Below are 27,753 nucleotides of genomic sequence, written 5' to 3'. Positions count from 1 at the left end.
ATGCCAGGCAAGGCCAAACTGGCTGAAAGAGCAACCAGCCACCTCTGTAAGGGTGTGCCAGGAGCCGGTGGACCAGCCACCAACCTTACTCGATGCCGCTCATGGTACATCAGTTCTACCCTAGAGGTAAGGCCCCAGAGCCATCTGCTTTTCCTTATGCCTCTGTTCAACCAGACATCAGGTGGCAGTCACTCAGTCTGTTGGAAACTGGCCATCCCTGCTTCCTTGAGTGGGTGAGGTTGGTGGCTGCTACACCTGCTCTGGGCGCACCCTTGCAGAGGTGGCTGGTTGCTCTTTGAGCCAGCTTGGTCTTGTCTGGCATGCACAGACCACAGGTACCAAAGTACTGCTCCGAGTGAGCTTGTCCTGCTTAGGGCCAAATTCTACGTCTGGCCAGGGTAACAGAAGGCCTAGGCCCCTGGGTGGAAATCCTGGCTGCTTTCTGATCTTGAGAAGAAAGTCCTTCTCAAGACAGCCTGTGGTCTCTCTCTTGGCAACAAAGAAGCCCACAGTGCCATATGAGCCCTGAGGAATTGACTGGATCCCAAAGGCAGCGCACACCCTGCTCCTGAGCCTGCTGCTCCTTTCCTCTATGTGGCTCCATGTGTAAGACAGTTGTTGCACTGAGGCTTGTGCATGCCAGGCAAGGCCAAGCTGGCTCAAAAAGCAACCAACCACCTCTGCAAGGGTGTGCCAGGTGCTGGTGGACCAGCCACCAACCTCACTCACTGCCGCTTATAGTACATCAGTTCTACCCTAGACGTAGGGCCCCAGTGCCTTCTGCTTCTCCTCAGGCCTCAGCTCCATCAGCCATCAGGTGGCAGCCAGTCTGGCTGTTGAAACCATCTCTGCTTCCTTGAGTGGGTGAGGTCAGTGGCTGTTCCACCTGTTCCAGCTCACCTTTGCAGACGTGGCTGCTTGCTCCTTGAGCCAGTTTGGCTTTGCCTGGCATGCATAGACCGCAGCTACCACCATGCTACTCTGAGTGAGCTTGTCCTGCCTCGGGTCAAATTCTAAATCTGGCCAGGGGCACAGAAGGCCGAGTCCACTGGGTGGAACTCCTGCCTGCTTTCTGCACTTGAACATAAAGTCCTCCTCAAGATGGCCTGTGGTCTCCCTCTTTGAAACGAAGAAGCCCACAGTGCCATCTGAGCCCTGAGGAATGGACTGGAACCCTGAAGGCAGCACACACCCTGCTCCTGATCCTGCTGCTGCTTTTCTCTGTGTGGCTCCATTTGAAGCACAGTTGTTGCACTGTGGCTTGTGCATGCCAGGCAAGGCCAACCTGGCTCAAAGAGCAACCAGCCATGTCTGCAGGGATCCACCCAGAGCAGGTGGACCACTCGTCAACCTGACCCACTCAGGGAAGCCGGGAATGCGTGTTGTACCATGCATTTCACTGCAAGTACCTTTCTCTGCAGTTGGTGACCTAGGTTTTCTTCTATAGGTTTTTTATGGTTTTAGGTCTTGCATTTAACTCTTTAATCCATCTTAATATAATTTTTGTATTAAGCGTAAGGGAATAGCCCAGTTTCAGTTTTCTGCATACGGCTAGCCAGTTTTCCCAACACCATTTATTGATAGGGAATCCTTTCCCTTTGCTTGTTTTTGTCAGGTTTGTTAAAGATCAGACAGTTTTAGTTGTGTGGTGTCATTTCTGAGGTCTCTGTTCTGTTCCATTGGTCCATATATCTGGATTGGTATGAGTACCACGCTCTTTTGGTTACTGTAGCCTTGTAGAATAGTTTGAAGTCAGGTACTGTGATGCCTCCAGCTTTGTGCTTTTTGCTTAGGATTCTGTTGGCTGTGTGGGCTCTTTGCTGGTTCCATATGAAATTTAAAGCAGTTTTTCTAATTCTTTGAAGAAAGTCAGTGGTAGCTTGATGGGAATAGCACTGAATCTATAAATTACTTTAGGTGGTATGGCACTCAGGCACAGAAATGCCCTTGAGTAGGGCAATACCATTCAGGACATAGGCATGGACAAACTCTTCATCACTAGAACACCAAAAGCAATGGCAACCAAAGCCAAAATTGACAAATGGGATCTAATTAAACTACAGTGTCTGCAGAGCAAAAGAAACAATCATCAGAGTGAACAGGCAACCCACAGGATGAGAGAAATTTATTGCAATCTCTCCATCTGACCAAGGGCTAATATACATAATCTACAAAGAAGTTAAACAAATTTACAAGAGAAAAACAAAGAACCCCATCAAAAAGTGGGCAAAGATATGAACAGACACTTCCCAAAGAAGACATTTATGCAACCAACGAACATGTGAAGCAAAGCACATTACCACTGGTCGTTAGAGAAATGGAAAGTAAAATCACAATGAGATACAATCTCATGCCAGTTGGAATGGCCATCATTAAAAAATCGGGAAGCAATAGATGTTGGAGAGGATGTGGAGAAAGAGGAACACTTTTACACTGTTGGTGGGAGTATAAATTAGTTCAACAATTGTGGAAGACAGTGTGATGATTCCTCAAGGATCTATAACTAGAAATAGCATTTGACCCAGCAATCCCATTACTGGGTATATACCCCCCAAAATATAAATCATTCTAATATAAAGACACATGCACACGTATGTTTATTGAGGCACTGTTGACAACAGCACAGACTGGAACCAACCCAAATTCCCATCAAGGATAGATTTGATAAAGAAAATGTGGCATATATGCACCATGGTGTACTATGCAGCCACAATAATGGATGAGTTCATATCCTTTGCAGGGACATGGATGAAGCTGGAAACCATCATTCTCAGCAAACTAACACAAAAAACAGAAAACCAAACACCACACCTTCTCACTCATAAGTGGGAGTTGAACAATGGGAACACATGGACACAGGAAGGGGAACACCACACACCAGTGCCTGTCAGGGTGGGGAGCTAGGAGAGGGATAGCATTACCAGAAATTCATAATGTAGATCACGGACTGATGGATGCAGCAAGCCAGCATGGCATGTGTATACCCATAAAACAATCCTGCATGTTCTGCACATATACCACAGAACTTAAAGTATAATTTTAAAAAAAGGAAATTTGCTTTTAAGTAAACTTTTAATCATAGAACTTTAAAAAAAAAATCCTTTTGAATCTTTTACTACCACATCATAGCTTGGACAAACTGCTGATATTTCAAAAGTAACACAAACATCAAACAGAAAGAACTAGACTTAGGAACCAAACTCAGGTTTCCGTAGTTAACAAGCAGAATCTTAACACTGGGTCACCAAGACTACTCCTTCAGCCTGGCCTTGGCTAGCAAAAGATGGCCTTGTTATGTAGGTGAGCCCACTTATGTACAAACAAAAAAAATAAAAATAAAAAATATTTTCTGATAACTGGAATTTTTTTTTTCATTTTTGCAGCCACAGGGCTTTTAGCCAATTCAGATGCCTTGCTCTGCACAATTTGGAACATTCCCTTGGATTTGACCAAGTCAGGAAGAGATGGGAGAAAAGTGAAACAACAACAATAAAACCCCAAACACAAACACAAAGAATTGAGCAAAACAAACAAATGCACCATTTATATGATTACTGAGTGTTCTCATGGTAAGGAGAAATTAAAAGTAGCTGGTGGATAATCTTAAATTTTAGTCATTAGAAAAAATTTTAAGACAAAAGTCTAATTCAGTTACTTACCTGGAAATAAGGCTCAGGCTGGTGATCGTTCTCTGCCATCTGAGAAGCTGGAAAAAACTGACACTCACCTTTCCTGTCAGAAGCAAGCCGAAACTCAGGAAAGGAGGTGCCTGCTCTCCATCGCCATGGAAGCAGGAAAACTTGCCTTCGTTGTTGGAAATGAGTAAAACTTCAGAAAAGGACTTGTACAGCAAAATCAACTTTAGATCTCAACCAAATTTTGGGAGATCAGGAACTCTCTGCAGGGGAGAACTCCCCAACCTCAGCAAATTATCCTATTGGTTTGGGCAATAAAGATAGCCCAGGTTGGTATCAATCAATAATGAGATTTATCAAAGGTCAGGACCACCTTTGTAATCTCCTTCTTTTATTTCTTTTCTTTGAGACGGAGTCTCGCTCAGTCACCCAGGCTGGACTGCAGTGGCGCGATCCCAGCTCACTGCAAGCTCCGACTCCCAGGTTCATGCCATTCTCCTGCCTCAGCCTCCCGAGTAGCTGGGACTACAGGCACCCGCCACCGTGCCCGGCTAATTTTTTGTATTTTTAGTAGAGACGGGGTTTCACCGTCTTAGCCAGGATGGTCTTGATCTCCTGACCTCGAGATCTGCCCACTTCGGCCTCCCAAAGTGCTGGGATTACAGGCGTGAGCCACTGCGCCCGGCCCTCTGTCTTTTTTTATGTTTATTGCTATAGTCCGTTTGGTCAGGAACTAGGAGTGCAACACTTGCTTTTTTCTGTTTTCCATTTGCTTGAAATATTTTTCTCCATTCTTTTATTTTGAGCTTATGTATGGCACTGCATGCAAGATGGGTTTCTTGAAGACAGCATACTCAAATGGGTCTTGGTTCTTTATCCAGCTTGCCCCCGTGTCTTTCAAGTGGAGCATTTAGCCCATTTCCATTTAAGGTTAATCATGGTATGTGTGGATTTGATCCTGTCGTCATGCTGTCAGCTGGTTATTTTGCAGACTTGTGTATGTGGTTGGTTTTTGGCATCACTGGACTGTGTACTTCAGTGCGTTTTTGTACTGGATGGTGATGGTTTTTTCTTTCCATATTTAGTGCTTCCTTCAGGAGCTCTTGTAAGATAGATCTGGTGATAATGAATTCCCTCAGCATTTGTTTGTCTGAAAAGGATCTTATTTCTCCTTCACTTATGATGCTTCATTTTACTGGACATGAAATTCTGGGTTGAAATTTCTTTTCTTTAAGAAGTTGAATATCTTTTCTGGTTTGTCAGGTTTCAGCTGAGAGGTCTGCTAAGTCTGATGGAATTCCCTTTGTAGGTGACCTTGCCTTTCTCCTCAGCTGCCTTTAACGTACTATTTTTTTCATTTTGACCTTGGAAAATCTGATGACTGTGTGTCTTGGGGATGATCTTCCTGTGACATATCTTACTGAGGTTCTCTGGATTTCCTGAATTTGATTGTTGGCTGTCTGGTTAGGTTGGGGATATTCTCACGAATGATATTCTGAAGTACGTTTTCCAAGTTGGTTCCATTCTCCTCATCCCTTTCAGGTACATTAATTCGTCACAGATTTGGTCATTTATATCATCCCATATTTCTCGGATATTTTGTTCATTGCTTTTCATTCTTTTTTTTTCCCCATTCTTGTCTGCCTGTTTTATTTCAGAAAGCCAGTTTTCAAGACCTGAGATTCTTTCCTCTGCTTCGTCTGTTCTGCTGGGTGGTTTTGCACATGAGATGGAGCTGGTCAGACCCCTGCCGTCCTTAGTCTGTTTGCCTCTCCCAGGACTCCAGCTTGGGCACACTTGCTTACAGGGCACTCTCGGGTGCCCACACACACTACAATAATTTTCATAATGCCATCACACACAATCACCATGTGACTGCATTATGAAAATTCTTGTAGTGTGATTTACAGCTCTATCAGGTCAGTTATGTTTTTCTCTGTACTGCCTATTTTGTCTGTCATCTCCTGCAGTGTTGTACAATGATTTTTAGCTTCCTGGTATTGGATGACAACGTACTTCTTTCACTCAGTGAACTTTATTCCTACCCATATCTTGATGTTGACAGGGATGGGGTTTTTGGCTCTGTTCCAACCACAGCTTCGTCTTCAGTGGCAGTTGGTGTGGGTTGGGGTGTGTGCTGCACTCCCATGTGCTGTCAGGGCAAGTACAGAAAAACCCCCCTGTGTAAACACACACAGCAAAGGGATGTGAGAAGTTTCCATATAAAGGGCTGCAGTATGGAGAGGTGATGTGCAGGCTGGTGCATGGCTGTAGGGGCCACCTTGCTGCAGCTCTCCACTAATCAGGCACGGTCCACTGGTACAGAAGCTATGGTGTGTGCACCCGAGAGTGTCCTGTAAGCAGGTGTGGCCTGGCTGGGGTCCTGGGAGAGGCAAGCTGACTAAGGGGTGCTGAGGACAGACCACCCTCACCTGATGTGCAAAACTGCCTAGCAGAGATCAGGGCTCAGAGAACTCTCTCGAAAGTGAACCCCAGCACAGCACAACTGCTCTACACAAACATGGCCAGACTTCTTTTTTAAGAAACTCCCCTTTTTAAAAAAGGTAACTCTTAGACCTGATCTGTGCTGGGCAATCTTGCACATGAGACAGGGCTGGTCTGACCGCAGCACTCCTTAAGTGCTGGATAAAGTGTCTCATAAGAGCAAGCAGAGCTAGAGAGATAGCTGTCCCTGCCCTCTGGGCTGCATATCATCTGACTTGTTGCTCTACAACTTTGTCTCCTGGAGGCTCCACCCGAGAGAGATGTAAGTTAGCAGTTACTTAATGTAATCACCCCAGGATGGAGGGTCTGTGCTGTGAGCCCAAGTCAGGGTTCCCTGTCTGGTGATGAACAGTGCAGGGTGTGTGGTACCTGTGGGAAATGGACTGGTGTGTTCCTTGGGTCAACTGCAGCTTGTTGGAGGTGTGGATATGGCACTTAGGGTCTTTGCTCCCTTGATATTCTGAGGGAAGCAAGGGCAGTTCCACTGCAGAGGCAGCGGCAGAGAGGATTTCAGTTGCTCCTGGAAGCTCAGTCCAGGGAATTGCCAAGTTGCTACAGGCTTGATAGTTCCAGTGGGGGGCTGGCTGGAGACCCTGCCAGGAGGGCCTACCCATTGAGGAGATATGGAAATGGGCACCCACATAACAGTCTGGCCACTTTTCTGTGGGGCTGCTGTGGTATGCTGGGGGTCCACTCCAGTCCCCAATGGCCTGCTATTTTCCAATGCCTGAAGGTATCAGCAGTGAAGTCTGCAAAAAGGCAAAGATGATAGCCTGCCCCTTCCTCTGGGAGCTCTGCACCTCGGAGGTATGAACCAGTTGCCAATCTGTACACACCTGTAGGATGTGGCTGGAGGCAAGTTGAGAAGTCCTGAACAGTCAGGAGGAACAGGAACAGGGACTTGCTTAAAAAAGAAGTCTGGTCACATTTTTGTAGAGTGGCTATGCTGTGCTGGGGGTTCACTTCAGCCCCTGGTTGCCTCAGACACTCTGAAACTTGAAGACTGAAATGGCTAAGTTGTCCAAATGGCAAAGATGACAGTCTGGTCCTTCCCCTGGAGCTTTGACTCAGGGAGGTCTGAAACCTCTGTCAGCCAGAGAACAGCAGTGAAGGTGGCTGGAGACCCTGGTTGAAAGCCTGCACCCAGTGTTTACAAACGTGGTTGGAGACTGACTTAAACAAGAGTCTGGCCATGTTTTTGGAGGGTGGCTGTGCTGCACTGAGACACCACTTCCACCCCTGGTCAGCTTGGGCTCTCCAAAGCCCATGGGCCAGAACGGCTAGGTACCCAAACAGCAAAGGTGGTGGCCCTCCCCTCTCTCTGGGAACTCTGTCCCAGGAAGGTTTCAAATCTCCGTTGGCCAGGGAACACTGGTGGGGGTAGCTAGAGGCCTCAGGTGGGAGGTCCTGTCCAGTGATGAGGAACAGGATCAGGGCCTGCTTACAGAAGCAGTCTGGCCATGATTTGGTAAAGCAGCTGTGCCGTGCCACAGGATCTCTTCTGCCCTTGATGGGTTTGTAGTCTCCAAAGCCCACACACTAGAATGACTAAGTTGTCTGAACAGGAAAGATGGGGGCCTGCCCCATCTTGTCTCTCAGAATTTATCCTGTGTGATGCAGCTTAATGTTTAGGCTGTTAATTTTGCTGTCAACATTAGAGTTGTTCAGAAAGAATCTCACTGTTATCTTTTAGGTTAGATATATGAGAATTCATTTTTTCCTGTAAATAAACCTGTTCGTGTTTGTTCTCTGTAAAGAAGTCTGTTTCATCTATTTGACATTGATCACAGTCATGTAGGGCAGTAGTCAGTCTAAAGCGACATGATAGGATTTCCATTTCCAGTGTTTCCTAGCTGTGTCTTACATTCTGCAATTCAGAACTGAGCATTCTCAGCGGTCAAAATGCTAAGCTGTCCACTCTACTGAAATACTGATTTTTGCTAATGCTTCCTCATTCAATTTTACAGCCTTAAGAAGTTTATCATTATTCTCAGTTGTCAAAATGCTAAGCTGTCCACTGTACTGAAATGCTGATTTTTGTTAATGATCCTCCCTTAATTTTACAGCCTTTAGAAGTTTATCTTTCTTTGCTTTCACACTTTCAATTTCCTCCAAAAGTTTCTTTTCCCTTAGCTGGCTCTGCTGTTTTATTCTGTCTACTTCCAGTCTCAGCATGGCAATTTCTTCCTGCAACATGCGATTTTCATGCAAGAGATCTTTTTCTTTCTTATTGGTAAGAGAAACCTAAGTAAACAAAGGGAACTTTTAATTAGCACTCAAGAGAATGACATATCATGATTTCTTCTGAAATTAAAGGATGACATTTATATTTGTATAAGGAAAGAATTCCCATAGTGGATATTTAACTGGAAAAAAGTTGGACAAAACTTCAAATCTAAAAATGTGTAAATTCCAAAAAGTTGAAATACTTATTTAAAGACCATGAAAAATAAGTCACTAGAGGATTTTTAGAATTTCAGAATTGGAAAAGCCTTTCTCTGAATTATTAAAAACCCAAATGCATAAAATATAAGATTAATATGCTTGAGTATATTTTTTAAATTGGGTTTATTCTCTGATATCTAATCTATCAACTACACCATTGTAAGAACCTTAGCTATGCATATATTTGGACAGAAGCAATTTCTTAAAGTTCTTTAAGTTCCTTTTTCTGAAGAAAGTTTTATCAATATACTACTTTTCTAATATTTTTACAGTCAGTTATAAGAATTGCATTTATTCATAACTGTTTAAGCATTGTACCCTTCCACAATGTACACGTAGGCATCTAAACATTGCACTTCTGTTTTAAAAATCCTGTGTACTTTCCAAAATACATAAAGTTGTCTTTTAAATAAATACACATATTAAAACATTTGAAAATGACTAAAGAAAATACCTCAGAATTCATTTTCTTTTCAGCCACTTCCATCTGCTCTTGTTTACCAGTCAGAATCTCTTCTTGTGATATTCCAGCATTCTGTTCTTCCGAAACTTGCTTCTGGGTATCATTTTGTTCATCACTAGAAGAAATTTTGATTTTCATGAAATACTGGAGGTGTCCCTAAAATGATCTACAGGGCAACATGGTGCCATCAGATGTCATTCACACAATGCATATCTGCACATTAATCCAAGACAAGGCAAAGGGGTCTCACATCTCTTAACCCAGTTCTCCCCAACCATGTTGGCACCAGGGACTGGTTTTGTGGAAGGTAATTTTTCTGTAGACCTGAGTTGGGGGATGGTTGCAGGATGACTCAAGCACATAACATTCATTGTGCATATTATTTCTATTATTACTTATATATAATGAAATAATTACATAGCTCACCATAATGTAGAATCAGTGGGAGCCTCAGCTTGTTTTCCTGCAACTAGATGGTCCCATCTGGGGGTGACAGTAGATGGTGACAGATCATAAAGCATTAGATTCTCATAAGGAGTGAACAACCTAGATACCCTGTGTAAGCAGCTTACAACAAGGTTTGAGTCACACTCCTATGACAATCCAATGCCACCACCGATCTGACAGGAAGAGGAGCTCAGGCAGTAATGTGAGTGACAGAGAGTGGCTTTAAACAGATGTAACTTTGCTTGCTCATCTGCCACTAGCCTCCTGCTCTGTGGTCCAGGTCCTAACAGTCCAGGGACTGGTACTGGTCCATGGCCTGGGGATTGGGAAGCCCTGTGTTAACCCATACTTTTTATATTTATTTTTGGGAAACACTTTCCACTTATATTCTTGATTCCTCTGTATTTTATAGACAACTTAGAAATTCCTTTTGGAACAAGACAGGGTCTAATATTGTGTTTTTAACATACAACTTTGAATTAATTTTATCTGTGTATGCGACAGAGATGTGAAATAAAGTAATCATTAATCACTTTTGATTTTACTTTTATTTCATGCATGTTAAGAATAAAACTGGGAAGTCCTAGGCAGAGCAATTGGGCAAGAGAAATAAAGGACATCCAAATTGGAAAAAAGAAAGTCAAATTATCTCTTCACCAATGATATGATCTTATCCCTAGAAAACCCTAAAGACTCCTACAAAACACTCCTAGGCTTGATAAATGAATTCAGTAAAGTCTCAGAGGCTACAAAATGTACAAATACCAATGAGTAGTACCACTATACACTACCTACAACCAAGTTGCGAGTCACGTCAAGAACCCAGTCCCTTTGACAATGGCTGCAAAAGAGTAAAATACCTAGGAAAATATGTAACAAAGGAGGTGAGTCAACTATAAAAGGATAACTGGAAAACACAACTGAAGAAAATCAGAGATGACACAAATAAATGAACATACATCCTATGTTCCTGGACTGAAAGCACTGATATTGTGAAAATGATCATAGTGCCCAAAGAAGTCTACAGATCCAATACAATTTCTATCCAAGTACCAATGTCATTCTTCACAGAGTTATTTTAAAAAGCTGCCATTCATGTAGAACCACAACAGAGCCTGAATAGCAGCACACACACCAAGCAAAAGGAACAAACATGTTGGCATCACATGACCTGAAAACTGTAATTATTTTTAATGAGGTAAAAATGCATAAGAATATTACTGTTATTGTACAGAGAAGACAGTGAACAAGAAAAGGAATTTAAAAAGAGAATATCACTACCATATACATATATTAACTGACAAAGAGACTAAAATCTCCTACTGGGGTTTATGTTAGGACTTGAACAAAAGCTTCTAGAAATACCAATAACAGAAACAAGGCAATTAATTTTAAGGAATAAATTATGCAAAGAAATATGTATTTTAAAAAATGTAAATAGATCTTCCTGAGAGCTATTATTAACCAATTCATCGTGACCACAATTTTAAAATGAGGTCTAAAATTCTGGAATATAAAATAGTTTCATTTTGAACATAGTTAATTGAAGGCAACTTTTAAACAGAAAATGTTCAGCTAAAGTTGAGTCTAACTTAGGAAAGAAATGACCTGTACCAATGGTAACAAGAAGCCACCCAGAGCCAGTTTGAAATCTACTCAACCAATCAATGACCACTGGTCTTGCTCACCAACCAATACAGATGTGAGCAGCTTGCTTCTGAAATACAGCCAAGCAGCAGCACCTGCTCCATCAGAATAGCCAGTGCCGGACCAGTATTCCTCTTACTATAGGAAGCAAAAAATTTCCAACTCTGTCTTTTTATTTCAAATACCAAAGGTTCATAATCCCTTGAAAAGAATTTGTAAGTCCATTAAATGTGCCACCCCAATTTTTTTTTTTTAAAGCAGGTGGCCAGGTGCAGTGGCTCACACCTGTAATCCTAGCACTTTGAAGGGCCAAAGTGGGTGGATCACCTGAGGTAAAGAGTTCGAGACCAGCCTGCCCAACAAAGTGAAATTAGTAGTCTCTACTAAAAATAAAGAAATTAGCCAGGTGTGGTGGCATGCCGCTGTAATCCCAGCTCCTCAGGAGACTAAGGCAGGAGAAATACATGAACCCAGGAGGCGGAGGGTGCAGTGAACTGAGACCCCACCACTGCACTCCAGCCTGGGCGATAGAGTGAGACTCTATCTCAAAAATCAAATCAAATAAAATACTAGTAAAGTTTGCAATTCCTCTGACTCAGTTTACCATAATTACAATTATGATTATAAATAAAAGAATAAATAATGAATAACCACAATATTGGGCTTTTCTCCCTAAATAAAAAAATTAATATAAAGAATGTAGCTTATTATAAAAAGCCAAAACAATAATTAAAATGCATATAATTACCAGACAAAACTAATAGAATGACCCATGTCAAAATTTTAAAGTGAGAATCAATCAAACAACATACCCAGGATAAACTCCATTCATTCATTTAATAAGGATTTATTAGGTAGCTACATCCAATACGCTAGGCCTTTTTCTAGGCAGTGAGGATATAGTAGTGAAAAATAAAATCCTTATTCATGAGAGTGAGATAAACACACAATAACAACAGACAGAGAAGACAAAATATACAGTACGTTAGAGGAGAAAAAACTAAAGCAGGAAAATGAAATGTTTATGTGTTTGATGGGGAGGGTGGTGGGAAAGTTGGGATGGTCAGAAAAGTCTCTGCTGAGAAAGGGGATTTCTTTCTTTCTAATACAAAAAACCTTTTATTTGTATATCAAAGACTCTAAGAAATGATGATATAAGGTTAAGAGTGTTGATGTCAAGATACAAATGGATTTGAAGTTAGAGATGATAAATCACTTTGTTTCATTGAACCTTCCCTTGGTTACATTAGAGAGCCTCTCTGGTACACTCCCAGTTGAATCTTAAGCATGATGCATCTGGGTAGTACATGGTTCTTCCTCAGAAAGTGGTTGTTCCATAATGTGTTTCTTTTTACCCTTTTTCTACTTCTTAGCAGAAAGGAGGTTTTAAATAAAGAACTGAAGGAATGGAAAGAGTAAGCTAGGAGGATATCTGGGGAAAAAGCATTCCAGACACAGGGAACTTCCAAGTACAGAGGTGTGCTTGGAGTCTTTAAGCACTAGGGGTAGAGAAGGGATGGCAAGAAGTTCAGTGTGGCTAAAGCAGAGCAAGGGAGATAATTAGGAGGAAATTTGACACATACTCAGAGTGAAATGGGAGGCAATCAGAAGGGCTGGGGCACAGGACTGACACAATTTGACTTGTATTTTAAGTACATCCACTGAGTTAAGAATTGATGAAAAGGGAAGTTTTTAAAAGCCAGGACTATCAATTACCAGTCTATGATACTCATGTAGACTGCAGATGAGGGTGGCTCAGATGTAGAAGATATGACTGGCTTCTGGACATATTCTTCAGATAGACCTGACAAGATTTACTGAGAGAATAGATGTAAGGTGTCAGAGATGGAGAGAGAGATGAGTCAAGAATGACAACGAGATTTTTGGCAGAGCAACTGGAAGAGTTGCCCTTAACCAAAGTAGGAAAGACTACATGAGGGGTAAATTTCAGGAAGGCCATCAGTAGCCCAATTTTGGGTCTGACAAGTGTGTGATACCCAATAGCTAACCAAATAGAGATATCAAGTAGGCAGGCTCATATGGAAATCTGGAATTAGGGAGAGAGATCTGAACCAGAGACATACATTTGGAAATCACTAGCATATACACGGTAGAAAAAGTCACGAGGGGCTGGGTGCAGTGGCTCATGCCTGCAACCCCAACACTTTGTGAGGCCAAGGCAGAGAGATCACCTGAGGTCAGGAGTTTGAGACCAGGCTGGCCAACATAGGGAAATGCTGTGTCTACTAAAAATACAAAAATTAGCCGAGCATGGTGGCACCAACCTGTAATGCCAGCTACTCAGGGGGCTGAGGCAGGAGAATCACTTGAACCCAGGAGGTGGAGGTTGCAGTGAGCCGAGATCACACCACTGAACTCCAGCCTGGGTGACAGAGTGAAACTCTGTCTCAAAAAAATAAAAAGTCATGAGAGAGAAGATTGAGGACTGAGCCCTCGGAAAAAACAATGTCCAAATGGAGAAAGATGAGGAGGAGCAAGCAAAAGAGGCCATGATGAATGGATTAGAAAGGCAGGAGGAAAAGCCTGAGGGACTGAGGTCCTGGAAGCCAAGTTGAAGATGCTGTTAGAGAGGAGATGTCCTCCATTGGCTCAAATTCTGCTAACAGATTAAATAAAATGAAGTGTACGAAAAATGCCTAGATTTATTACAGAAAAAAAATTAGTGATAATCTTGAGGAAAAACAACGTTGGAGGAGTACTGAAACTGAAGACTTACTGGTGTGAGATCAAGAGTGAATGAAAAGATAATTGAGTTCATGAGTTCTTTTAAGGACATCATACTTAGACAGTTCTTTTAAGGACATCATACTTAGAAGTCATGGCTGAGAATGTTGTAATTTTCTTCCACAGTCATGGAAAATAATAGACAATTAATTTCTAATTTTATATAACAGGTGTAGTCTTCAAATTTTACATAACAATTATATATTTTAAAAGTTATAAAATTATACACATGTGGCATTAAAAATGCCAGACTGAGGTGTTAAATCCTTAAAACTATAGAACTAAAAGTCACCTTAAACAATTCTAGATTCCATAAGCTGAATATCACTTTGTTCATGCTTATACATAAAGACCAAGAAACACTAAACGTTTCAAGGAGAGTATTTCTGGCTTGATAAAAATCAGCCAATTCTAGAACAGTTGATACTCATCAAATATACAAAGTAATTGATCACAGTAAACTACTGAGTTCTATTAACAGGAATAAAGTGGCAGAAATGCAGAAAATAGTCTTATGTTATAAATGAAATTTTAAAAATTATATGAAGTCACTGTGGAAAAATGTGGTGTGGTGAATACTGAAATATATCCTTTTCTAAAAGGAAGGATAATGTCACACATGCAGGACACTTTTATGAATAAGAGTTACTGCATTAGCAGCACCTTCCTTTTAGCACAAGGTCAGCACATTAACACCTGTGGGCCAAATCCCACTGCCTGTTTTTGTAAGTCAAGTATCTTGGAACCCAGCCACGCTTATTCACTCTACAGTTCACAGAGTCAATTAGCTGGGTGTGATGTTGCACACCTGTGGTCCCAGCTAGCAGAGAGGCTGAGGTGGGAGGATCACTAGAGCCCAGAAAGTTGAGGCTGCAGTGAGCCATGATCACAAAACCGCACTCCAGCCTGGGCAACAGAGACCCTGTCTCAAAATTATATATACAGTCTGCAAAGCCTAAAATATTTACTAACTGACTCTGCAGAAAAATCTGACCAAATTCTGGTTTAGTAGATGAAAGATCCTTTGATACATTTTAATAAAAGTTTTACCCAATATACTGAAATGTTTATATTAAATATAGATCCCCATACAATCCCTTGGCAATATTCAGATTGAAGATCCAATATTTCAGCACTCAGGCACTGACAACAAAAATTTAATAACTAGCAATCAAGGTACAGTGTCAATGGAGCATGCAGCTTCCATTTGCAACACAGCAGATATCACAAGAATTCTAACAAAATTATCTTAAGATGTGTTATCAAAGTAAAGGTTTTAAATACATTTTAATTGTGAAATAATCCGTATACTCTAGATCTAACCTCATTTGTAAAAAATGGTTTCATACTACATTATTTTCTGGGAATGAAAATTGAGCTATTTCCTATTGGTAAGGATTTACTTTTAATAATGATAAATTCCTACTGACAAGGATCCATCTTTTGATATAATGATGCTGTAATAAATGTTCTTATATGTAAGTATATACGTAACAAATCTATACAAGTATCCTTAATATACATATATATCCTTACTATGTTATATATGTGTGTGTGAATATGCTACTCAATTAATGTTCGAAATGCATTTACCAACAGTGTACGACATGTCTTTTTCAATGAGACCATTTCCTTTGCAGCAACACAGATAGAGCTGGCGGCCACTATTCTAAGCAAACTAATGCAGAAACAGAAAATCAAATGCCACATATTCTTAATCATTTAGTGGAAACTAAACAATGAGAACTCATGGACACAAAGAGGAGAATAACAGGCAAAAGGGTCTACTTGAGGGTGGAGCATGGCTGGAGAGAGATGACCAAAAAACTACCTTTTGGGTATTTTGCTTATTATGTGGCTGATGAAATAATCTGTAGCCCAAACTTCCATGATACAGTTTACCTATATAACAAACTGCACATGTACCTCTGAAGCTAAAATAAAAGTTCACTAAAACGTAAAGAAATTCCTTTCCCCTCACATTTGCCAATACTCGTTATTTTTCAAATAAATTAATGACTGGAAAAAATGGTAACTCATTTTTTGCTGATTTTCATTTTTCTGATTACCAGGCAAGGCTGAATATCCTAGGAAAAATATAAAATTTTTAATCATGAATATTAGCCCAAATTAGGATTAGTTTGACAGCATATGGCTGTCTCCTATTAAATGTTGCCATAGGCTTACCTGTGATACTCTTCATTCTCAGTGTCAGGAAATTGCTGACTTTCAGGTGTTCTGCTCTTGCTTTGTGGAATTAATCCATCATCACCATTGCCCGCAGCGGCATCATTAGTCAGGTTTTCTGGTAATCCCATATTATTACTTCCATGCTTCTTCATGTCTTCTTCAGCCTTGAGTGGAAGTTTGATATTAAGGATATTAAGGATATTCACTTTATTGAATAAAAAGAACGTTTTTAATTGATTTTATCAATTGACTCAGTTTGTCATTATTGTAGTCATTAAAAATATTTCACACTTAAGTTTGATCATATGTACAGAACAATTACCATCTAATTTTAAGATGTAATTATCATATCATTGTAAAATTTGCTTCATTTCTGTTTGACTGAATAAAATAGAATTTTTCAAAATTCAAAAAGGGCCCTCCTTCATTTTGTGCTTTTATTCCCAACGACTCTTCAGAATCTTATATATATATTTATCCCATTTGACTCGTGGGAACACACAAATAAAAAGACAAAGATGCAAAATGTGTCTTCTTCTGTCTTTACCACCTAGATCTCACATTAAGCAGTCAGATTTAGAGGATGAGACACTGTGAGGCTTCAGGAATAGAAAGGAAGATTGCCCTTTTCTGCACTGAGATATTCTTCTCCCCCACTGCCTTTGATCATTTTTTTTCATTTGGTCCCTGGAATATCAAAAACATGATGGTTCTCACTGAAACATGGGAACCAAAGTTCACCACAACACAAGGAGCAGAGTGAAACTGCTGAGGTACAAGTGTGGATGCCCAGAAAATAAGATGCTCCCCAAATTTCACATTCCATAGCCATACGATTTTCTAGCTGGAAGATACACAGAATAAGAAATTATCTTCTTTGGCCACATTAACTATTGATAATCAGACTAAAACCAAGAAAGATAAAATGGTTGATCCAAAGCTCCTAAAGTCGCATGACCTAGCACTTTACGGCACCATTCAGGATTATTCCATAATAATGAAAGAATATTTCTGGGGTTTGTATCTCTTTAAAACTCAATCTACAGAATTCTTTCTGAGTTAAATATTAAATTTTTCACTGATGATTTATGCTACTTACATGATAGGATCATGTATGCCTATACTTACAACACTTTATTAAACAACATAATGTAAACATCTAATTCAACACAAACGTTTGAATATAATGGTATACCTCTCTATCACAATCCTTGTTTATTTCTGGTTCTTGAGACATTTCCTGCAAATGCAAAAATAGAAGGTTAATTTGTTGTATTTCTGTGATGTTTCCTCTTTTGGAATGCATGTTTTAAAAATAAGTTTATTTTAAGTAATCAAGTATAGACAATGAAAAATTAGAAAATAATTAAAATTAAAATTTAACTGTTAAAATAAATAATTAATTAAAATTAAAAATTAACTTTTTAATCTACGTTCAGCTACTGCCACATCACTGGCTTCTGACTAACATGGGAAAAATAATTCACCTTAGTCAACGGGAGAAGATCAACATGAACCAGCAAACTTAACTTTGTCACCATTTGTTTGGACTCCACTTAATTTGTTACGTGTTAAATCTGCCAAAAATGCATCAGTGGATGATTTGTAGTGTTGCAAAGTCTTCCTCACTTGAAAAGAGTTTACCTCACCAAACCCTAACCAGTGAGCCTCTACAGATTACTAACTGGATTGTAGGCATGCTTTCAATTATTAGGAGCTGAAATCAACACCAAACAGAAAGAAATGTAAATTCTTAAATTTTAATTGAGATTATATGTTGTAATATGATAGTGTTATGTATCTAGTTTATCTGCTTAAGTCCAGTTCTAATATATTCTAATGTGTACTAACAACAGTGGATAAAAATTTTAATAATCTGTACTGATTTTCTGCAACTGCAGTAAGTTCAAATGTTATTGTGTTTCTGCACTAACACCAAAGGTCCCATTCTGCAAGATACGATTCTTGTAATAGGCATTTGGGTTGCTTTTATGACCTGGTTCCCTCCCTGAAGAGAAACGCTGAGGTCAATGAGAGATCACAAGGCAGAATATATCTTTCACCTTGCTATCAGTGACTGCAATATAAAACTGCAGATTTTCAATCACTGGCCATGATTACTCTTCAACCACGAATCCAGCTCAGGGACCATCAGTGTTACATTGCTCATAATTCTATTGCTTAATAACATAATCCAATAATTGATGTTACTTTCTTTATCATGTCAGGGTGTTGTAAGAATAAAAGAACAAAGTTCTGGAATTTCTTTTGCCTCTATTCCAAAAGGAAAGATTACCTATAAGCTAATCAAAAAGGCAGATAAGAATATTTTAAATAAGAATATTGTAAAGTAAGAGTATTTTAAAGTTTATAGTGGTTATGTTTTTTAAGTTAAGTTTCAAATGCTAACTTAGAATCTATTGATTCTTCTGTTAATGAGATTGCTGAATTTATTAAATTTTATGAATCTATTAAAAAGTTCTTAGAAAAAAGAATCTATTGATTCTCAAAACCTAGTCTGAAAGATAATTTCATTTGGACTACCTAATATTATTAAAGCAAAGAAAACAACATTAAATCAAACATTTAAATGTAAAATTTTCCATGCCTCTGGCTGGCTATTTTCACTGCCTTTAAGCCTTTGTGATTCTTCCTCTGATGTCAGCTTTAAGTCTTGTTCTGTTGAGAAATCCATATATTCAGTTAAAATGAACCACTTAGAACAGTTAAAAACTATTGCCTTTATAAAAATAGATTTAAGACAACATTTTATTTTATCTCATAAATTGAGTGTTTAGTGTTTCATGAAATAGTTACTTAGGAAATCATTCTCTAAGACTTCAACAAACCACTTGGGGAGACGCCTGATGAGATTCACTCACAAATTCATCCGCCCAACATAAATGAACAAAACCACCAGAAACACAACTTTAAAATACAGTAGAAACATATAAGGTAACACAGTATGTTGTTCTCCACTTCCTAATCATGAAGCAGTAAACGTAATGAAAAGGAAATTTAGTTTTAAAGAGAAACAAGTTTTCCTGCACTTAGCTACTCTTACTCTAAGGATAGTAACAGGCAGGGCCCAGGTAAGGTCATGTTGACCCTGTCCAAGAAGCCAGAGCCCACAGGTATGGGTCCAGACATCCCAGAGCAAGGTTCAGAAAACAAATTCCTTTACCGTCTCCCCTTCCCCTCAGCATTTACTCATAGCTCTTTGTACAAATGTTTATATTTTGCAAGTTCCTCTTTTCCTTCAATGTAGTTGCAAAGTCACAAGCTATGCTGAGGTTGCCAAACTGTCACTATATGATTAACTGCCTTTGTTCTGCTTCTGTAAGCTTGCCTTTATAAGCCAGGCTCTGTCTTTGTTCAGGACTCAGCATTTGGATGCAAATCCACTGAACTGGTGTGCACCTAAATAAAATCCTCCTGTTTCACCCACTGGGTCTCTCCTGCCTCCTGTTTTCTGCAACAATAGTACCTTATAAATGATTTCCAAAACTACTACTGACACCTTTATTAGTGCACAATGTCTTCCTAATATCTAAAATGTTTCCCTCTACTATTCTGACAAATTTATTTTTTTTCTTTTTTTTTTTTTCTTCTTCTTTTTTTTTTTTTTTGTTGAGCCAGGGTCTTTCTCTGTCACCAGGCTGGAGTGCAGTGGCACAATCTCAGCTCACTGCAACCTCTGACTCCCTGGTTCAAGCAATTCTCCTGTCTCAGTCTCCCAAGAAGCTGGGATTACAGGCATGCACCATCATGCCCAGCTAATTTTCATATTTGTAGTAGAGATGGTGTTTCATGATTGGCCAGGATGTTCTTGATCTTTTGACCTTGTGATCCACCTCCTCCAGCCCCCCAAAATGCTGGGATTACAGTTGTGAGACACAACAACTGGCCCTATTTTCATCTTTTAAAACAACGATATGTGAAGTCTTCCTTGATTCTGCATGTCTTTCCCCAGATAAAAAGGTACCTCCTTCTTGAGGCTGCCTTGTGACTTCACTGATTTTTCTACTGCATCTTTACCACCTGAACTGTACATTATTCCCCCACATGTCTGTCCCCTCTGCTCCAAGACTGCAGAGAACAGTCCTGCACATCATCTTTGTAAAAACAGTCTTTATTTTACTCAGAAATTTCTTATTGAGTCCTGCTACATACATGCTAGGCATTAGGGTTTAAAAACAATGAAAATAAAGCATATCAGGGATGGCTTTTCTAGAACACATGCCCAAGCACAGACTGAAATATTGAGGCTAGCCAGATTAAAAGCGGTAGAGGGAAGGAAAGGGTAACAGCATTCCACACAGCAGCAAGAGCAGGAGTGAGGCCTGAAAGAGTGAACGAGTGAGTAGGACATTACCAGCAGCTCAGTAATGCCAGAGAAAGGGCACACAGGGAAAGGGCTAAAGATGAAGAGTGGGGCAGAAGTCAGATTATGAAACCTGATGTGTAATTTTAAGATGCTTGGACATTAATGTTCAAGAGTGATCCCTGGTCCTATCTGCATTTAGAAAAATATCATTTTAATGCCAAAACCAATATTCCTAGTGAGCCAATAGTCATTAAGACAAGGTGACAGATAGCTCTTGTGGACACAGCTGAGATGTTACTATGTAGCAAATTCTCAATAATTCTCATGAGCACTTGGAAAGTCAATTCTATAATAAGTCAAAGAAATTACAATAAATCACTTAATATTTGGTTTGGGAAGGTGCTTTCTAAAGTTATAGTGCATACGAATATAATTCCTAGTTGCGAATTCAGAGATGTGACAATAAAGCAATGAAACTACACTGTGTTTGAGTCAGTAATCTTCAGATTTCTATCTCGTCTTCCTACCCAGTCTGTAAATTCTAAGTATAATCTTGGTACTCACTCTCAAGTTTATGTTAAATACTAGCCTATAAAAAAACACTCTTTCTCTTACTTCTTTTTGTCATTTATATGTTGCTGTTATTAAAGGAAGAACACAAAAATGCCCCACTGAAGGGATTCTGTTTGGTTGCAGGCTACAAGAAGGGAAAAACAGAAAGCATATTTTGCAGAAAATAGTATTTTAGAAATCAGAACTATGACATGAAGTCAAGCAGGGAACTCTAGGACTGAATTTGCTGTGCTTCTTTAATACACTCCTTGCTCTCTTTCTTTTCTGGCAGCCGTGACTCATACAGGTCATGGAGACTATCATTCCCTAAGAGGAACACAATTCTGATATTCATCTTTATCTATTAAGTTCACCTATCCCAATTCTGTGTTCTGTGGATGCCGACTTTCGGTCACTGATGGTGATACACATGGATGATGAAAATGATGACATTTTCATCAACTTTCAGATTCTTTGATCTTTGATAAGTCTTGTTATTGAGAGTCAAAGTAGTAGGATGTGAGTTATAAATGCTGGTTATCCAATTACCTACTCAAAATATACTACATGAATATTCCATTAAACATGCATAGGAAAAAAATGGTCATTTCTGCTGACCTGCAGCTCTTTGCTCTTCTGTATTCACCAGAAAATTTCCTACTCCTTCCTCATGTCCAGGTTAAATACTAGTGTACGACCTGGAAACCTGTAAATCATCTGACATTTCTCTCGGTCCCCCAAGCCTTTCTCATTCAATTATCACTAAATCATATGGACTATACCTCTCTTCTGCCTCTGCTTTATATTTCCACTGCCACTGGGAACATAAACTTTACAAAATGGCTTCTATTTAAAAGAAAACCGTCAACTACTAATGTTAGTTCTTACATGAAAAACTTAAGCAAAACAAATAAAAAGGCATAACACCATAAAAACAAAGACCAACATATTAAAATGAGTAACTGAGATTCCTAATTTTATTCCACCATGGATGGGTGAAAACCTTATAATACATTGATACTAGTCCAAGGATGTGTGACGGAAACTGTAGCTGACTATTGCAAAAGCTTCCTTTGTCTCCTGGTTTCTTTCCATGGTAACCTTCCACCAATCCCAGGAAACTATAGGCCACAGTCCAAATTAAATCTGCCTTATGGTTTGTAAATAAAGTTTTATAGGAGCTCAGTCATGCCTGTTTGCTTACATAGAATCATGGTGGCTTTCACTCTACAACAGCAGACAACAGCAGGGGTAAGTAGTTATGACAGAGACCACATAGTCTAAAATATTTCCCACCTGGTCCTTTACAGGAAAAGCTTGCTAACCCATTTTACACCACAACCAGAATGCCTTAATACTCACATTTAATCTTGTGACTCCCCTGCTCCCATGTCTCCAATGAGCCCCTGCAGCAAACATTGTCGACTCCCTACCAATAGCCATTCCTTATTCTTTCTTGCAGAAGAAACACAAGTCTATTGGGATGTTTATTATCCCAATCTCCCTCCTCAGCCTCAGAAAGAGAAACGTTAATTCTAAGCTAATCACATATTTGCATTCCCAGTGCCTGGTTTGGGAATGAGCAGGTAGTGTAACACAGCCAATGAAATGTTACAGGAAGCCACTTGTGTGCTTCTAAGTTTTCTCCCTGTTTAGAAAACACAGGTGAAGAAAAGAAGCCCTTGAGATGTTGTGTTGTGAGAACAAGATGTTTGGAGCTGTTGCAGATTACCCGACCATGAAGGGAGACATGAATAAAACACTGTCGACAGCACAGAAAGAGGGACAAGAGGGATCCCTAGGATATCACTGAACAAACAAAACAACTCTGGTTCCTACTGTTTTCACCACTGTTCATCAGTATTTGCAGTCCAAAGCATTCTACCTGGTAAACTTCCCATGGCCCACAGGACGAAACCTACTCATTTCTGTAGTATTAAAAAGTCTGTCATAAACTTGCCTTACCCAAGTATTCACCTCATTCCCAACCTCTGGTATCTCACACTTTTGGTGCTAGCAAAAGTGAACTGCTCAGAAACCCTGCAAAGTTCACTCAAGCATCTTGTCTTTTGCACTTGCTGCCCTTCCTGCCAAACAGGCAATCTCCTTAGATGTTCCTTCTGGCCAACACACAATCTTGTTGCATGTTCCTTCTGTCAAACATTATTCTTCTGCTTTTTTACCTAGAAAAATTCTTCTCACTCTGCATGCTTCCCTTGAACATACCTACTTTTTTTTTTTTTTACCAAAACTTTCATTCCTCATCACATATGTCTGGCACATAATCAATATATAATAAATTATAAGCTTCCAGTGGGCATCTAGCACACAGTAAGAACTGAATAAAGTAGTGAAATAAAAAAATAATGACAATGATAATAACAAACTCCTGTCTGTATTTTTAATTGTGTTCTGTTGCATTAGAAAAATGGTTAGTATCTAAAAGACATTTGATAGTTATTTGTTAAGTGAAGTGAAAACATAAATGGAAATATTTTCTTTGTAAATTCTATTGAAAAAGCACAGAAATGAAATAGAGACAGCTCTATTATGAGCACCTTAAGGATCAAAACTACATCTGCTCCGTCTTTATCTCCTGCAACTTATAAAACCAAACTTATAAAAGTTCTTTGATAAATTGATGGCTAAATTAAAGGTGTCCTCATACCGCTAGGGTTATACAATGTATTAGGTGTCCACAACCAGGTAGCATACTAGCATTTTTGTTATTGTGAAACATTTTTCTAATTTTATTATAATCTCCTGAGCCTAGAGTTGAGAAATTTGTATATTTATTATGACAATCTTTTGGCAAATGGTAGCAGAGCATTTGTTCTAACAAAATTGCTGTTATCATGACAACTAACCAGCAGGTAGAAGAGCACATCTTGCTCCAACAAAGTAAATGTGTCTCTTTCCAACTTCAAATGAGAAGGAATGAAGTCAGTAATAGTGAGACCTTATTGGGACAAGCATATGTAACATAACTTTGCTTCAGCATTCTTTTGAGATCAAAAGTTCCTTACTTTTACTTTTTTATCTATGGTAGGACCACCCAGAGCAGGGGTCCTCAACTCCCATGCTACAGACTGGTAGCAGTCCATGGATTATTATGAACCACACCACACAGGAAGAGGTGAGCAGTAAGCAAACCAGGGAAGCTTCACCTGTACTTACAGCCAACCAATAATAATGGCTCATATTATTGCCTGAACTCTGCCCCTTCCTAGATCAGTGATAGCACTAGCTACTCATTGGAGCATGAACCCTGTTGTGAACTGCCCACCCGAGGGATCTAGGTTGTGTGCTTCCTATGAGAATCTAATGCCTGATGATCTGTCACTGTCTCATGTTGCCCCCAGATGAGACCATCTAGTTGCAGAAAAACAAGCTCAGAGCTTCCACAGATTCTACATGATGGTAAGTTGTATGATTATTTCATTATATATTACAATGTAATAATAATATAAATAAAGTAGCACAATAAATGTAACATGACTGAATAATCCTGAAACTATCCCCACCTTCCCCCAGCCCATAGAAAGACTGTCTTCCACAAAACCGGTCCCTGGTACCAAAAAGATCGGGGACAACTGACCTAAAGAAATTCACTATCACAAGTGTTACCTGGATTGCTGTTTTCAGAAGAGATTTTTAGCATCTGTTTTTCTTTGTAGTCAGAAAGTAATTGGCAAATTCTATGTATAAAAATGTAATAAACCAAATTACTATTTTAATACTGATGTAAAACACTTACCAAATATAAAATTCTTAGAGTATTTCAAACAATATCATAATATCAGAACTTAACAGTATTATCCCATCCACTTATGAGTACATTCTACAAACTTCTCTTGAAGCTTCTAAGAAGACAAAAATGTAGGGTGAAATGCTCATAAATTGAGAGCAGTGTGACCCAGTAAATTAGCTTGCATTAGCATGACATAATAGAAAGTGTTCCAACTCTGCTTAAGTCCTAGCTCCATAATGAACAACTGCTATTTGTTCTTGGATGACTTGCTTATCTTCTTCAACAAAGTGAGGACTTTGCTGCCTTCTTTCACTAGGTTGTTACAAAGATTTAACAAGATAACATTTTTTAAATGCTCAGAGAAATAGTAAAGCAAAGGAATAATCTGTTCCTAAACATTATAACTAAAATTATCTTGGAATCCCAAATAAAACCCAATGCATATTTTGTTCATAGGTTCTAATATGCAAATGTTATAGTTTTCAGCAAATGTTATTAAGTCTTAATTTTGCTTCTTAGTTTTCCTGCTCCTTAGGGCTTAAAATTCTGGGCATCTCAACTACGTCTTAGTTTGTAACTAAATTTACTCATAAATATCTCATTAAAGTAGATAATGTGAGTGTCCACTATTACGGAGTTGACCAATCACACCAAGGGCAGAAAAACCAATGGATGTTAAGACCTGGCTTGGACCAGTGATCCTTCTCTACCGACTCCAACTCTGAGCCAGCAGATGTTTCTTAGGATAATAGTCGATATTGATGTTCAATTCCAGCTGACATGGAGACCAAAACTCTACCTATATGTTTTTTAGTTTCCATGAAGAAGTTGTAAGTTGACATTCTCTAATTTTTGACATACACACTAACAACATATTTTGCACCAAACACATTATTCAGCTCTGAATCACCTCATAGACCATCTTACATGACTATTTTTTTAGTGCAAATCACAATTTCAATATTTTGGTGGCACCCATTTTTTGCTTTGATTCACACTGTTTCCTTAGAGCTAGTCAGCAAATAGTCAAATGACCTTCCAGTGACTGACCAAACTATGGAATGCTTCAAAAATTTGTGCTGCTTCCTTATGCAGAAGCCATGCTAATTTTCTCTGTATTGTTCCCATTTTAGGATATGTGCTGCGGAAGCAAGCACAAAGCCCTACTTTTACACATGATTAGTGATGAGTCATGCACAGGGCTTGGTTCTGTTAAGTCCAAATAACCTACTTGAGATTCTGAGAATTCTCTTCAATGGCTCCCTGTGAGGTAGAATTTGAAAATATTTTAAAATCTTGAGTTACAGATGAAAGTAGCTTGGACGATTTTCATTATCATGTAAAACAGATCACTCAAGGGCCGACCACAACTGGGAGTCACTGCTCGGAGAAGGTTCATATGGGACTTTCTACTGCCTAAGGTTCTATAGAGAATATAAAGGTGCCTTACAGTACAGATCTGATAGCAAAGAAGAAGAAACAAACACTGATCTCTTTCTGTCACATTATTTGAACCCCTCTGACCCTTTAGAACAAGCCTAATTAATATCTGCCAGAGAAAAGACCAACAATGGCCTCAAAGGATTTTGTACCATGAAGGTCTCAGCTAATTCTTGGCTAAGATGTGGTTTCCACATTAGGTTCTGAATATGGGGGCAAGTGTCAATTTGCTCACTTTGTCTGCAGATCAAGTCAGGATACCCAGCTGCCAGAGCAGGGTGCTGGTGCTTTGGGAACAATGGCTGAGCATAGAAGCATAGATATGGGAACTTAAAGACTTGAGGGATCTGAATCAGTAAGGGCATCTTGGTGTCAAAGGTCAACCATTACCAGGCAACAGGACCAGTTTGAGTGGCAACAACGCAGCAACAGAAACAACGGAAACATCAAAATGACTGGAATGTCCTTTTTATTCTGCTCCTTTTGACTTGAAAAAAGGGACTGTCTTCCTTGGATTTAGTGAATCCCTTCAGTTATTGAGAAATTCAAGGAGTATGTAGGAAATAGTCTCCAGAAGACAGTACAAGGTTTTTTGTTAAGCTGGACATTTCAAGACCCAAATAACTAATCAGAAAAATGAAAGATATGACACTGTTTTTTAATCCCATCCATAGGTGTTATACTTGGATGAAATGAACAATGTTGGGATCTCTAAGTATCAAGGTCTTAAAAGTCCTGAGATAAAGAATCCTGTATCCATTGGTACTTCTAAATTGTCTTGCTTTTTTTCTGATTTCTGGCTGATGCAGGGGACTAACTGACTGCCACTCTAAAACTAGCTGAACGGCACTATGACATCTCACCTGATATGTAAGATGTTCTTGTTATAATTATTTTAAACCTCAATTTAGCATTAACTCGCCTTTTAATGTAAACACTTACACATTATGATGACTAGAAACAGCATAGTCTCTGGCCGTCTGTTCAGATAGATCTTTAGAAGAGACATCAATATTTTGCTCGAGTAGAAGGCTGACTATACTTGCTGATCCACAACGTACAGCAAGTATGAGAGCATTTCTAAAATGACAGAGATAATTTCTCCCTTAGGAACTGTAATAAACTTATTTTAAAAGCTAATTTGATATACTTTATCAACTTAACATCTTGCCTGTCCATGCAGAATTAAAGATTTACATGCACTAAAACACACAAGCACTTGGGTGCTTAAGTGTTCATCTTTGTAAAATACAACAAGGTTTAAAGGAAGGGACAACAAGGAAACCTCTTATCTCAGTGAGGTATTGGAAAGTAGAAGACATTAATTTAAAGTCTTTCAATGGGCAAGAAACAATGCTAGGGCCACTTATCTGAAGTGGACAAAGTTATAAGTGAAGATTTCCTTACAGCTTCCCTAGACTGATATGCTGTAATAGAAAATCAGCTAGAGGGTAAGATAAGTAAGAGCTCTCTGCTTGCTGAAAGCAGTAATATTAATAATAATGGTAAGAATAGTCATAAGAGTTTCAGTTAATGATGCCAATAAGCATGTGCTAGGCACTGAATTAAATGCCATATATATCTTCCTTACTTATGCACAATCAAT

At 39.3% G+C, this 27,753-nt stretch overlaps 1 protein-coding gene and 1 non-coding gene across 2 annotated transcripts in view; both read right to left on the bottom strand.

Annotated features, from left to right (window-relative positions):
* Positions 1-7,383: 7,383 nt before the first annotated feature.
* LOC139358551 (POTE ankyrin domain family member G-like) overlaps positions 7,384-27,753 on the bottom strand; it is a 29,740-nt gene continuing 9,370 nt past the window's right edge. Inside the window, exons 5-11 of the mRNA XM_071079787.1 lie at positions 27,090-27,227; positions 24,584-24,654; positions 18,686-18,756; positions 17,273-17,317; positions 16,075-16,241; positions 9,040-9,163; positions 7,384-8,384 (exon numbers count right to left, since the gene is read on the bottom strand). Of these exons, the coding sequence (XP_070935888.1) occupies positions 8,181-8,384; positions 9,040-9,163; positions 16,075-16,241; positions 17,273-17,317; positions 18,686-18,756; positions 24,584-24,654; positions 27,090-27,227 (820 nt within the window). The 3' untranslated portion in view covers positions 7,384-8,180. The remainder of the gene's footprint in view (positions 8,385-9,039; positions 9,164-16,074; positions 16,242-17,272; positions 17,318-18,685; positions 18,757-24,583; positions 24,655-27,089; positions 27,228-27,753) is intronic.
* On the bottom strand, positions 25,758-25,864 carry LOC139358980 (U6 spliceosomal RNA). The gene has a single exon (XR_011614480.1). It is a non-coding gene; the product is annotated as a U6 spliceosomal RNA (small nuclear RNA).

Source organism: Macaca nemestrina, chromosome 15, assembly GCF_043159975.1.
Source record: "Macaca nemestrina isolate mMacNem1 chromosome 15, mMacNem.hap1, whole genome shotgun sequence".
In the NCBI taxonomy this organism is placed as follows: domain Eukaryota; kingdom Metazoa; phylum Chordata; class Mammalia; order Primates; family Cercopithecidae; genus Macaca; species Macaca nemestrina.
The sequence above is the reverse complement of the archived record's forward strand: the minus strand, read 5'-3'. Positions and strand labels throughout refer to the sequence as shown.